General features: G+C 40.0%; 1 protein-coding gene across 2 annotated transcripts in view; it reads right to left on the minus strand.

Annotated features, from left to right (window-relative positions):
- The window catches only part of Tmem232 (transmembrane protein 232), a 270,950-nt gene that overhangs the window by 201,528 nt on the left and 55,780 nt on the right, over positions 1 to 13,642 (minus strand). For both annotated transcript variants that reach the window (XM_037210170.1, XM_037210169.1), the window contains exons 5-7: positions 12,534 to 12,691; positions 7,705 to 7,804; positions 5,876 to 6,033 (exon numbers count right to left, since the gene is read on the minus strand). In XM_037210170.1, the coding sequence (XP_037066065.1) occupies positions 5,876 to 6,033; positions 7,705 to 7,804; positions 12,534 to 12,691 (416 nt within the window). The remainder of the gene's footprint in view (positions 1 to 5,875; positions 6,034 to 7,704; positions 7,805 to 12,533; positions 12,692 to 13,642) is intronic.

The following is a 13,642-nucleotide window of genomic DNA, read 5'->3' on the forward strand; positions in this document are numbered from 1 at the left end:
AATTAAAACCTCTCAAGTTTCTAGTAAAATGTAATGTTCTTTGGAAGTGTGTTGATTCTTTTCCTTTTGGGGATAGTTAGATACTGGAGAAAACGGCTAGAGGCAAGGTCTGCAGAAGCTTGCTGGGCCTGGGAGCAGTAATTCGGAAAAGAAGCCCTAACCAAAGCCATGTTTGAAGTGCTACAATATTCCACAGGGAAGCTGTCTTCCGAGATAATGTAAGGCATTGGACTGAGACAGGCTGACTTTGGTAAATGCACATATAACTCAATTTTCTGCTTTGTGGTGGAGCCCATTCAAAAAGTAAAAGCCATATAAATGAAATTGTCTCAGTAGCCCCAGGTGTCTCAGCCTGCATGTCTGACAGTTCTTAGGTTTCAGACTTCATCCAAATAAACAGAGATATAGATCTGTTTTGAAACTTTGAGATGACCTGATCAATTAAATTAAAACAATATTTTCCTAGATCATAGATACTAGGTGGCTACAAAGACTATTAAGTTAGGCTGTGTGTGTGTGTGTGTGTGTGTGTGTGTGTGTGTGTGTGTGTGTATTTGTGTTAACACGTGATAAAGAAAACATTAGGAGGTAGGTTGTGTAACCAAAGCCTGTGAAAAACACAGGCTGAGACAGGAGGATGGCAAACCTGAGGCTACCTTTGGGAAATTTAGGGAGATACTGTCTCAAAAAAAAGTAATAAAAAGGTAACATTTGGGATTATGAGCAAGACCTGTGTTTCATTTCAGTTTTATATGATGTCATTTTTCACACATCATGGAGAATGAGAAAAGGAAGCCTCATGGATGTCACTTACAACCGTCTGGTCTGGCACAGTCGGGTCATTTTGTTCTGCTGGACATTAGCACAAACTACATGCCCCGGACAGTACTTCAAGACCGTGATCCTTAAAAAGTCGCGTAATAATTTCTATTCTTAAACACAGACAAAAACAAAGCCACTGTGTCACCCACGAAATACACAGTCATAGACTTGCCCTCCTTTTCAATAAGGGAATCTATAGGAGCTTCTTCAGGCTCCCCTCGATCTTTCAGGCCTAAATGCTGTAAAAAATGTACCCCGCACTCCCCTGCTGAAATACTCCACAGCTCCTTCTGGAAGCTCAGGCTCCTTCCCTCTCCCCCTCCACCAAGGAATAACCCCATTGTCTCTGACAAATTGGTGCTCCTCCTCTTGACCTTTGGCTTAATGGCCTTGGCATTATCAAAAGAAAAGACTTAATGTAATAATGAGAATCCCATGATTCAAACCAGCACAGACCAGGAAAGAGCAGCCCTGACAATTATTATATGCCACAAAGTCTGTTGTCTTTACAGTCAGTCAGTCTACTATGGTTGGGAGATAAATGCTGCTTACAAACCGTCCACAAGAGCACAGAGACTCACAAGAGTTTCAAAGCGTTGCAACGCTCTAGCAGAATGAGTATATACACGCTCAATCAAATAAAAATTAAGACATACTTTATTTTTGTCTGTAATTCCTTATTATTTCACTTTGCAAATCGTCAAGCTGTGACGGCTTTGAAACAGAAAAGGGGTGGAACTGGGAGGCTGTTCAGCTGGTGAAATGTCTGCTATATGGGAGTGAGGACCTGAATTCGGATCCTCAGCCATCAACAAAGCTGGGCATAATGGTGCTCATTGGTCATCTCAGTAACGGGAGGTAGACAGAGACCAGAAGGTAACAGATGCTGATCCCTGGCTTCCACACACACATGGACACACACTTGCATACTTGTGAACATGTATACAAACACATACCCCAAAAAAGGAAAAAAATTGAGAGTGACTTTACTGCATGATAATTTGATAAGCCCAGAATTCAATGACTTTAGAGAATATTTTTCCATCCCTTTCTGCTTGCCTGCCTACCTTCCTTCCTTCTTTCTTTTTCTTTTACTACTTCCTGTGATTTCTCCATCTCCCTCGATTGCTGCCCAGCTCCAGACTGTCATCTGCAACTTGTACAGTGCCTGCTATGAGAAGCCCACCTACCAAAGTCCCATTGGTCTGCTGGGAATGCAGACAACTCCAACACCTTGGCATTTATGAGACTGTAAGAGCATGACCTTACCAGGCAGCGGTGGCGCACACCTTTAATCCCAGCACTCGGGAGGCAGAGCCAGGCAGATCTCTGTCAGTTCAAGGCCAGCCTAGTCTACAGAGCGAGATCCCGGACAGGCACCAAAACTACACGGAGAAACCCTGTCTCGAAAAACCGGAAGAAAAAAAAAAAGACCTTTGAGAGACTGGTCAGGGTCTTTACAACGGAGATGAGCTTAGAGGTGTGAGCTCTGTTGTGGCTGCTCAAATGAAATGTTTTGACTTTCATCTGTTTTCAGTCATTTTAGGGGTCAGCGACATTGCCATAAGAAGACCTCATAATGCAAATGCATCAGCCAAATAATAACATGAGTCACTGGATAATGCTCCTAGTTTTAAAACGTGTGTGTCTCGTTACAAAGCTGCTCTTGGTATCATTCACACTCACGGTACAGCAGAGGGCCCCCAGATTTTGATCACGCCTTTTCGCTTACTGAGCATGTGAGAGAGTAAGACTGCTCATCACATCAGAACATAAAGTTGGTAGATCTGCTACTTTTCCAGGAACTACGTGTGCTTTAGATGATACTATTTAATAAAGTATCTACTCCATTTTAGCTCTGCTTCAAGTCCAAAGAACGATGTTGTTGTTGTGATGCGACAACTGTGCTTAGAAAATCCAGTTCTGGGGTTGGGGATTTAGCTCAGTGGTAGAGCGCTTGCCTAGCACGCACAAGGCCCTGGGTTCGGTCCTCAGCTCTAGGGGAAAAAAAAATCCAGTTCTGCCACTGAGCAGAACATGAAACTTTGATCCTGCAACCCGGCTCTGCAACTGCAGAGCTAATAGAAGTGTACCACTTGTCCAAGTCGGCAGGAAGTATGGGTCTGGATCACTTAACAAGACACAAAAAGAAGAAACTAAAGCCAAAATCCATACTGCGTATCTTACAATATGTAAATTCCACAGGATTTTTAAAGCAATCCGAGTATTGGTGGTGCAACACATCCAGCAATTGCTTTTACTCCGTCTCTACGAGCATTAAACATGAAATATTTCACAACGGCCAGCACAGGCTGTGGATGGACCTTTTAGTATAATCGGGAGATAAGGGATGATGGATAGATCAATAAATCCTGGATTGTAATATAGCATCAATAAGGACAGGAGGAAAAATGGCCACTACAGTAGCTATTACATTCTATTGCCTCTTCTTTTTCCTCTTTCATTCCCCAAAGTAAGGAATGAAATGGGTATTGAATGGGCAGATGCTCAACTGAACTGGAGAGGCTGGCTTAGAAACGCCGCACTGGAGAAATTGGGTGGAAACTAGGGAACTTTAGGGCTTGCAATCACACCATGAATCAGAGCTGATTAGACGAGCGGTGATTTAGGCGCGCTGTGGCTCCACTATCCTTTACAGTCTTTAGATTATGAAGTAATTGGAGAAGAAAAAGAAAGGCAATAAACCTGACAGCCCCAAATGTGTTATAGTCCCCTCGGAGAATCACCATGGATAGAGCTGAAATAGTATTTAGGTCCTTTGTTCTACAAAGTGGAAATGGTACAGGAAGACCCGGTGACTGCGCATGCCACTCTCAGCCGATGTATTCATTCCGTGAGCTGTCGGCTTGGCCCCGTCTAGCAGCACACTTCCTTTGCTTCCAAGGGTAGAAATAGATTGATTCTTCAGGAGCATCAGCACGGAAACTAACAGCGGCCTCACCTGAGCCAGAGCATCTGTGCAGCATGTAGATTGCACAGCACCAGCACCGTATTTAGAGATACAACACTACATTCCTTCAATGCCTCTGCTGAAAGCCACTGTGAACTGCCTAGGCTAAAGCGAATACTTAGGTAGATTTTCAATTATGGATGCCTGTATTTTTAGGTCTTTTCATTCACAAAGCACAATTTTATTTACGCAGTTAAGGCAGCTCTGGTGGCGATGATCAGGATGACCGTGGATCATGAAAAGGAGCGGAGCTTATTTTCACAAGGGAGCAAATGGTGGTCTAGTAAAGCTGAGCAGACCTCCTCGACATCCCACAGGCGGAAGCCAAGTAGGTCATTACTCTTTAGGATCAATGCTCTTTCTGCAGCTTAATATCTTGTTTTAAGTATGTTCGTCATCAAAACACGCTTTAAACTTTAAAACAAGTGCCTCTTTTTGCATGACACAATTTGTGTCCACTACGAATTATGGCCAAATGGTTCAAATTACTTAGCAAACATCACTCTTTATATAGATGGTTTATCACTAATGAGCCAAGAGATAAATACTTAAGGCTTAAAAATTACAAACGTGCATGATAACACGTATTTCCTCATCTGATAAATTCGGCTAATGTTTGAAAGGCACTAAGGGGAGTGTGGGAAGACTATGGGGTCACACATAAATAAAGTGTTGTTTGTTTTTTTTTTAAGGAATTTTCACAAATGTCCTTATCATTAGAACTTACATTAGGTTAAAAGTGTTTTTCCAGGCTGGGGAGAGGGCTCGGGGATGAAGTGCTTGCTTCACAAGTGTGAGAGTCAGAGTGTGAATCCACCACACACACATTTAAATCTGGGCTGCTCGGGCATCCCACCTGTAACCCCAGCTTTCTAGAATCGGAGACAGGATCTCAGAGCAAGCTGGCTAGCTAGTCTAGCCAGGTGGAATGGACCATCTCCAGGTTCGGAAAAAGACTGCATAGGTCAAGAGAGTCCAGAGCAATCTAAGAAGGTTCCAGCATCCACCTCTGGCCTCCCCATCCACATAAACACACATGCACGCACATTGCACATACGCATTCACACACACGTGCAAATATGAATAAACACAGAGCATGCACACCACACACACAAGCAAAAGACATGAATTTTGTTTCCTGAGAAATTAAAAAGAATAAATTTTCCATTTATAAGCTATAAAAATTAAAATAATGAAAAAAATCCCTGTTTCACAGTTCTCATTATTTTTCAGAAAATATTTGAGTGAAGGAAATAAAAAGATTATTACCAAAGAGACTGAAATTCGTCCTTTGAAAAACATCTGTCTTATACACAATTGCATGTGAAATTCGTCCTTTGAAAAACATCTGTCTTATACACAATTACATGGCTCATTGAACTTGTGTTTGCATAATTATTGCTTATTGCATAAATTGATTATTAATAACATAAGTGAGAAAAAATTAACTTGGTGTACTAGAATTATTTTAATCTCTCAATTTGAACTTTTTGGAGGGGATAGGGTCTCACTGTGCAGCTCTGGCTGGCTTTAAATTCACTAGACCAGGCTGACCTTGAACTCACAGAGATCTGCCTGCTTCTGCCTCCCTTGTGCTGAGATTAAAGGCCTGCACTACCATGTCTAGACAGTTTGAGCTTTGGGAAAGTTTTGGTTGACCTCAATGGCATATTCAGCATTATTTCACCTGAAACACTGAGACCATGACATATCACATTTGTTTCATGGCCAGTTTATACTTTACATCCTTACCCTTAATGAAATAGAATATGAATCTAAGCTATGCTATTATTTGTTGCTAAGTGGCTGAGATGGGTCCTGTGCTTCCAGAAGAGGTGTTATGCCCATGTGTCTTTTAAAGAAGTAACAGATCACGTTGATGGCCCATTCCTCATCTAGCAATCTGTGGTCCAAGATTTGTGCATAAGCAAGAGTGTGTGCTGGTCACCCTCCCCATTTCTCCTCCCCCAGCCGAGCTCAGCTTCAACATTGCCTCCTGGATTGATAAGAATGAGCATATAATCATAGTCATTTATCTTATAGCTATGCGACAGGGCACAGCCACCATATCTGGTAACCTACCAAATCAGAATATAAGGTCTCCGGTCCATCTACACATCCCCATTCTGTTTCAGAATGGAGTTCTCTTTTACAGATAATTTCCGATGTTTTCAGAATGAACTGCACATTTGAGAAAATGTTTGGATACTTGTGGTAGGATGCTTCAGAGAAATAAAGTGCTGTGGGAAGAAAAAAATCATTCGTGAGAAATACTTTATTACTATTTTGCATTGTGTTCTACTTGTCTTTTAGTTATTCAAGTACAATTAAATTCAGTACTTCTGAGCTCCTACTCATTGCCCTAACTAGTTAAAATTTACAATGTTATGTGTGTCCTCTAGTGGTGAGGAAGAAAACTACACCTTAAACAAATCACATTCGAGTTTTTATAATTCAGAGCAGCTTTGTGTGATGGTTGAATGTACAATTAAATAATATTTTTTCCCTCTCTCGGCAGCCATTAATTACAGGTATCTCCTCACTTAGGAGTAGAACTTTGTGAGATTTTTCCAGTGGTCAACCCGAAACACATACACTCATGAGCAACACTAAATGGATTCAGCATGCTCTGTTGATAGATACATATGTACATAGATGCAATTAAAGAAGAGACCATGAATTTGAAAAGAAGTCTAGAGAATTTGAGGGGGAGATAAGGGATAAAAATGATGTACATATAGTATTCATCTGTGAAATTCCTTAAAATTTTTAATTAAAACATGTATATGGTTTAACATATTATGTATATTATATATTATAATATATAATTATTTGTTATATGTGATATTATGTTAATACATACATATGGTTACTATTCAGCTTTCTCCAGGGATGAGCTCCCTGATAGACTATCCAATCTCAAGTGCTTGGCCTTAGACACATTTACATATGAGCAACAGTAAATGGATTCCGTGAGTTTTTATGTGGGTTGTGACATCCCAGCATGCACTAAGGTGTTCTCAGCTTTATTAGTCACCTGTAGCCTACTCTTCACTTGTTTTTGTGACAAGTCATGTTTTTCCAAATCTTATTAGTCGATATAAAAGCATCAATTTCCTCCTGATTCCTCACTTTCCTACACATGCAACCTAGAACCAATTAACTACTTTGCCATCTGACATCCCATTGCAATCATTCACATTTTCAATACCCATCCCTCCATGATTCCTTCTTCCCAGTGTCTAAGTAGATGCATATCGTAGTGTGTGGAATCGCAGTGCTAATGACATTTCTTCCCCCATTGGAACAATTTAAAACACACTGCTCTGCTTTATGTAGTGCTAAAATATTCTGCTGTACAACCACACTGAGATGGTCCAGAGCCCTCCTCTCTCCCTATTCCAGTTCAGCATCTACAGTGCCAGCAGACCTACTTTAGAATATGAACTTCATTGCTCTATAGTTTGGTTTGGCAGCTATCATTACGAGTGAGAAAACTGAGACTTAGTCATTACATGCCCTTGGGTAGAAAATGAAGAACTGATTGCAGAAGGCTGGAGGAGGGTGAGGAGAAGAATAGGGACAGTGAGGAGATGGTCAAGGAATATGAGGTTTCGGTCAAGATTAGATCCTGGACATCTACGGCACAGGTGGTGACTATGGTTCATAGGAATGCAGAGTTCATTCAGATCGCAAGGAGACTGGACTTTGAAATCTTCTTGCCACAAGAAATTCTAGGTTTCTGAGGGAAAACATGTACCAAAGAAATGCTGCCTGGCCCAGGGGCCATCTCTGGAGGCATTGCTTTTCATGAAACATAAAACAGCTTATGTTCTTTAATAGTGACAGTCAGAGAATCTTACAATGTAGCATAAAACATTCATAAGCACAAAAATAAAAAAAAATTCTACCGTATAAATATGGCTGCAGCCTAAGTAAATGTTGTTTAAAACTTTCCAAGTGACCATGCAGGAAAAATACAAAAAGTCGTAAGAAGATCAAGTAGCCAATCTGTCAAGAGAGAAAAGAGAAAAGCAGTTTTGTATCACACCAATAAATGATTAAGAACCATAGAGAAAGATAAACCATTTTATTATTACATTTACTTTTTGATAAAACAATTTCAAAGTCGGTTGATATTATGTGTTTTTGAAATAACTTTAAAACGTTTATGTCAAGATTGAAATGCTGCTCTAGCCAAAAGAAGAGCTTGAATAAATCATCCCCACCCTTTTCCAAATGGCCCACACTAGATTCTGTTCCACTCTGTATCTTCAGAGCAACATTGTTTTCCCAAATCATAGATCATAACCCTTAAATAACTCATGAAATGAATTGATGGGGCTTTTATATAAAAATAAAGCATATGAGAAGAGAAAATACCATGATGGATTTCACAGTTCCCTTTATTTCAGTATATTGGAGTCTGTATATTATGTATTTGTAGATCACAGTGTGGTATTTATTTCTTCGTATGGCTGTTAACCAAAACAATTTGAGACACAGACTTGGGGGATGCTGGAAAATATTCTGATCTTCATAGCATGCTGCACTGAGCCCCCAACCCCTCATATAAAAAAAAAGTCATCAAATCACACAGTAAACACTGCAAACTCTTATTTCTGTAACCAAAAAATACATCTATAGCTAAACATGGGCAGTTTTACACAAGCTACAGAAAGTGGATTATCTGCAAAACCATGGAATACATGATATTTCATATAATAATGTGAAAAAAAACACATAAATTTTAAAGCAAATAGACTGCATTCTGTGTAAGTTACTAAATCGCGGAGCCCTGTGAAATAGCAGAAACAATTACCACCAAGTCTGCATGTGAAAGACATCAAACACTTGAACAGTTGTGCAAAATATGAAAATATAAACTGAGGTACGTGTTAAAATACAACACTATGCCTCACCCAGCACTACTAAGGAAATAAGAAAAACCAACGCTATTACAGGAATGTGGGGCTATGATGCTCTTTCCCCAAATCCGCTCACTTTCAGGTAATCACTGAATCTCGACCAGCTTTTTTATTTTTACCTTTCTTATTAAAATTAATTTGATGAAGAGGGATTGGTATTTAGAAATCTTTCTAAAACATAGGAACACCGACTTTTAGACTTATCCATGAAAATAAAGTGTTTGCAGCACGTGCACAGGGGTCTCTGCATGCAGTTGACTCCAAGAACGGGAAGTTCAAGGACAGGAAATGAAAATCTACAGGCCAAGCAACATACAGCAGTAGGTCCAACAACGCTCTTACAGGCACAGGCTCCCGTAATTAAAGATGAAGGCTAAACAGCTAGTCACGGGGGAAAACTGCTTGGGATTTTAAAAAGGATTGGTGATTATACTGCGAGGAATAATAAAGCATCTAATTTCATAGTCAATGTCACCTGACCCACAGGGTGTCCTTAGTTATACTACGTCTGAGGGAAACAGTTTAAGATTTCATTTCTAAAGCTCTAAAGGCCATTTTTTATTGAAGATCGCCCTTTCCCTGTCTCTCGGGATTCTGGGGACTCCTCTCCATACACTACGTTTTCTCTCTGTAGTCTGACAACTCAGGCTTTGTCTCCCACATGGATCTCTGTTTCTAAAGTGTCTTTCTCTCTCCCGCCCTCCCTTCCTTAACCTTTACTTCTTCCTCACTGTTCTTTCTCCCTGTTCTCTCATTTCCCTGACGCCGCGCTCTGACTGGGACATAAATGCAACACAAGAATTATCTTGTTTTGTGTTTTCGTATTTATAGAGAAGCACAAGCGTCAAACTGTGCTTTATTTATTTATTTATAGCTCACATGTGTCAAGCTGGTGGGGTTTTTTATATATATAATTCGCTATACTTTCAGAAGAATGGTTCAAAAATTAAGATTCCACATTTAGAAAATCGATAAAAGGAAAGACTGTGCACAAAATCTGGAGCTGGAATGATGTTCGGGAATCATGTATTACTTATTTAATCAGGCCTTAATTGTTTCATTAAATGAGGAACAAAATGGCAACGACAGAGATCGGGGTGCTTTGGCAATGCTGCTGCAGTAGCATTGAAGACCAATTTAGGGAAAACTGCTGCTTTCCAACCAAAAGAATCTACCTCTGAGTGGTGACATGCCATTGCCTTGTCCCTTAACAGGATGGCCAATCATCTGGTCAAGGAAAGGACAACCCCTCAGGAAGGCAAGTTCACCATAAGCCATGCTGAAGGAATTGGAGGAATAGTCAACCCTGTGGGATAATGTGTACATCTGTTAATCCCAAAGATTCAAGGTCAGCACTGGAGGTGGGAAGGACAAGGTTTTTATAGCTCAAAGGTAGAGGGTTTCCAAATGGGGGGGAAAGGTTAGCTTGCAAAATAGGTGGAGTTATAGGTGCAGAACATAAGCATAACAATTTAGTCATAAGCCGGGCGGTGGTGGCGCACTCCTTTAATCCCAGCACTCGGGAGGCAGAGGCAGGCGGATCTTTGTGAGTTCGAGGCCAGCCTGGACTACCAAGTGAGTCCCAGGAAAGGCACAAAGCTACACATAGAAACCCTGTCTCAAAAAAACCAAAAAAAAAAAAAAAAAAAAAAAAAAAAAACAATTTAGTCATAATGACCTCCTAAAATGAAGACATGATTGCAAGGAATATCTTAACAAGGTATTCCTAACAACAGGTAGTTATAGAAATCTTTTGAAACAAAAGTAGGATTGTAAGATGGTTATAAACAACTTTTGAAACAAAAACCTGGTTGCTATTTCCTGGAACAGACAGTACAGAACCATTTATAGTTAAGGTTACATGAGGGGCATAGCCCAATCCTTGAGAAACAAAGGTTTAATCATAAACAGGGATGAGCCTAGTTGGTCTTTACTATAAGATGGCTTTAAAGCCTAAGTTGGGGGCAGGCTGGTCATCAAGATACAGGTGGAAGACATGGAAACCACATGCAGGCATGCTTGCCATGAAAAAGGTGGAATCAAGTGGACACAGACACTGTGGAAGCACCAAGCAAGACCACTGTCTCTGAGCTTCTCCAGCAACCTCACTCCATGTCTCGACTTGGATTTCTGTTGGAGAAAAAGTAATTACATAATGCAGCTTCATCTCTGGATGTATTGCTTCCACATTAGATTAAATGCCAGGTCATTCAATTTTTTTTAAAACACTCCTATAGATTCTCATCTTCAGGTTGAGTTATTTGCATAGACAGGTTCTTGTAGCAGCTTTGAATGATCAGCATGTGACTACATAGTTTGCACGATGATAAATGCTTCAGTGTATGAGACATGTTGACTTATTTGTGTCTCACAGTGTATGGGCTATAGTAGCCTCCATTTTGAAAACAGGTGAAAAAATTGTATAACAATTTAAATAACTTAGCATTTCAGCAGGAAAGGTTTTGAAAACCTAGAGAGACATTATTTGTCTAAAGTCCAGTGGACTTTCAATCCGCTTAGTTTTCAGATCATTCATTTAAGAGCTAACTCTTTATTGTTTGAGCCAATACAAACTAAGCCAGTGGAGAAGCATGGCCTGTGTGCCTCAGCCCCATTCTGGGGTTTGTAGAATGTTCCTTGTGAAACTAAAAGACCGTTGGAAGCCTCCCTTCTGCTATTTTTTTTTTTGACAGAAAATTTTATTGAAAGGTACTGTTGCTGGTGTATGCAAGAACACAGCAGAGAAGCCACCAAGATGGCTGCTCCATGACTAGTAAGAAGGCTTCAATGAGGATAAGGGAGAGAGAAAAGCCAAAGGCATCTGAAGGAGTCCAGACCAGAGAGAGAACTTTCAGAAAGCTCCAAGACTGGGGTCATGAGAATAAAATATAACTATCTCCCCAAAACTCCCTAATGGTGGGTAGATCCAGGAATATTCCCTTATAACCAAAGCTGTAAAATACATAGTTTGCTCAATCAATTTCACTTGTTTTACGGACATGCTACATGCACTGCAATCTTAAGGAAATCTTTCTAATCTTTCTTTCCTTTTTGGTAATAATAAAACCATTATTTAAGCCTAATTTATTTGCAATAAAATCACTAGGTATTTGTAAAATTATTTTTATAATAAATTTTCCATGTAAACTATGGCTATTATGAATTCCGGAAGCATTTGACGAGGGACTTTCCAAAGCGTAGCCCATATGATGATGGCTCCTCGCTGGGTCTCTCTAGAATGACAGACTGGGGATGGGACCACTCACCTCAATTGAAAGATTAACGTTATTTCTCAGAAGTTTTAAATAAAGGACATAGCATTAAAATTCCCTAAAAGAAGGGGCTAGAGAGAGAGTTCAGTGGTTAAGAGCATGTGTTGCTCATGCAGAGGATTTGGGTTCCGTTCCCATCGCCTACATGGAAGCTCACAACTAGCTCACACACACACACACACACACACACACACACACACACACACACACAAGCATGTGCACAAGCAAAAGACCCATATATATAAAATAAAAGTAAATAATTTTTTTTCTTTTTAACTTTTAAAAGTAAATCTATGCACACTTGGAAGAACAGTATAATGATTTTTAAATAATTACATTCTTGCAGTTTGTGAAATTCTATTTTCTCAAACTATTTCAGCTTGGCTATCAAGCAGCAATCTACTAGTCACACTCAAAGACTGTGAAACTAGCCTAGTAAATGCCAATGCCCTGTCTGATCCTGAAGCAGATGACTCCACTGTAGTTTCCTGTCGTTTCCATCTATAACAATTAAAACACTTTCTAAAATTTAAAACATACCTTAAGCAGTTTTATTTCAACTGAATATAAAAAGCCCTTCATGAATGCATCACAGCACAATCGGTATAAAACTGATTCCGCGAGAAAAAAGAGGGCAGGAAGCTGATCACAATCAAAGGAAACGTGGTCCAGGGAGGCATGGAGCATATTTAAAGCTTCTGAAACGTCAACAACATGAGATTGCGTCACTGAAAAATTAATCTTGCCTTTTTGCATATTATACTTCCATCTTGCCGTTCACTATTTGTCCTTTAAATTCTGGGGCTCTGCTGTACCCATAAATGCTTCCCACACTTCCTAGGGAGAGGTACCCCAAACCTCAGCTGGCCTAGTAACTGCTTCAATCAATAGAACCCGGAAGAAATGACAGTGGGTGATTTCCAAGGCCAAATCCCCGAAAGAAACACAGCCTCTACCTAAACCCCCGCCCCACGCCCCTCTCCTCCCTCTCTCTTCCTCTCTCTCCTTTTTCCCTTCTCCCAGACAGCAATGAGGCTGCTGGTTGGTGGTAGACCACAAGACCTCCCTCCCACAAAATCTGTTTAACATCCAATAGAGGTGGGAGTGCCCGGATGCGGAACCATAAAAACAAGTTAAGTGAGCTGTCTGCCAGCATTACAAATCCCAATTCACAGGGGAAATATCCTCTGGCCCTAGCAGTTAACATCCCCAAACTCATTTTATAAGGCGTACACATAACATTTAGTTTAACGAGAGAAGGAATGTTATCCCCTTAAAAATAATGTTATTTAATTTCCTTTTTAGATTGGATAGAGGTTGCTTGAAAGGAGTCATGTAAGTGAGAAGTAATAAATGAAAAAAAGGTCGTGAGCAACGCTTCTTGTTTTAAAGCAGAAAGAAAAAAAGCCAAGGCAATGGCCATTTGATTAATGTTTTATAAGTAAGAATATAAAGCACAAAAACACCTTTATCTAGGTATCTGCCATAACTAGACTTATTCAAAGACAGTATATAGTGACTTTTAAAATAATTACCTATTTTGCAGAAAGATATAATGACTATACTAAGAAAAAGCTTTTAAAAAACTCTTTTGTAATTAAAAAGTTTAATAGTCATCTGGGCGGTGGTAGCACATGCCCTTAATCCCA

Source organism: Peromyscus leucopus, chromosome 13 (genome assembly GCF_004664715.2).
Source record: "Peromyscus leucopus breed LL Stock chromosome 13, UCI_PerLeu_2.1, whole genome shotgun sequence".
Lineage (NCBI taxonomy): Eukaryota > Metazoa > Chordata > Mammalia > Rodentia > Cricetidae > Peromyscus > Peromyscus leucopus.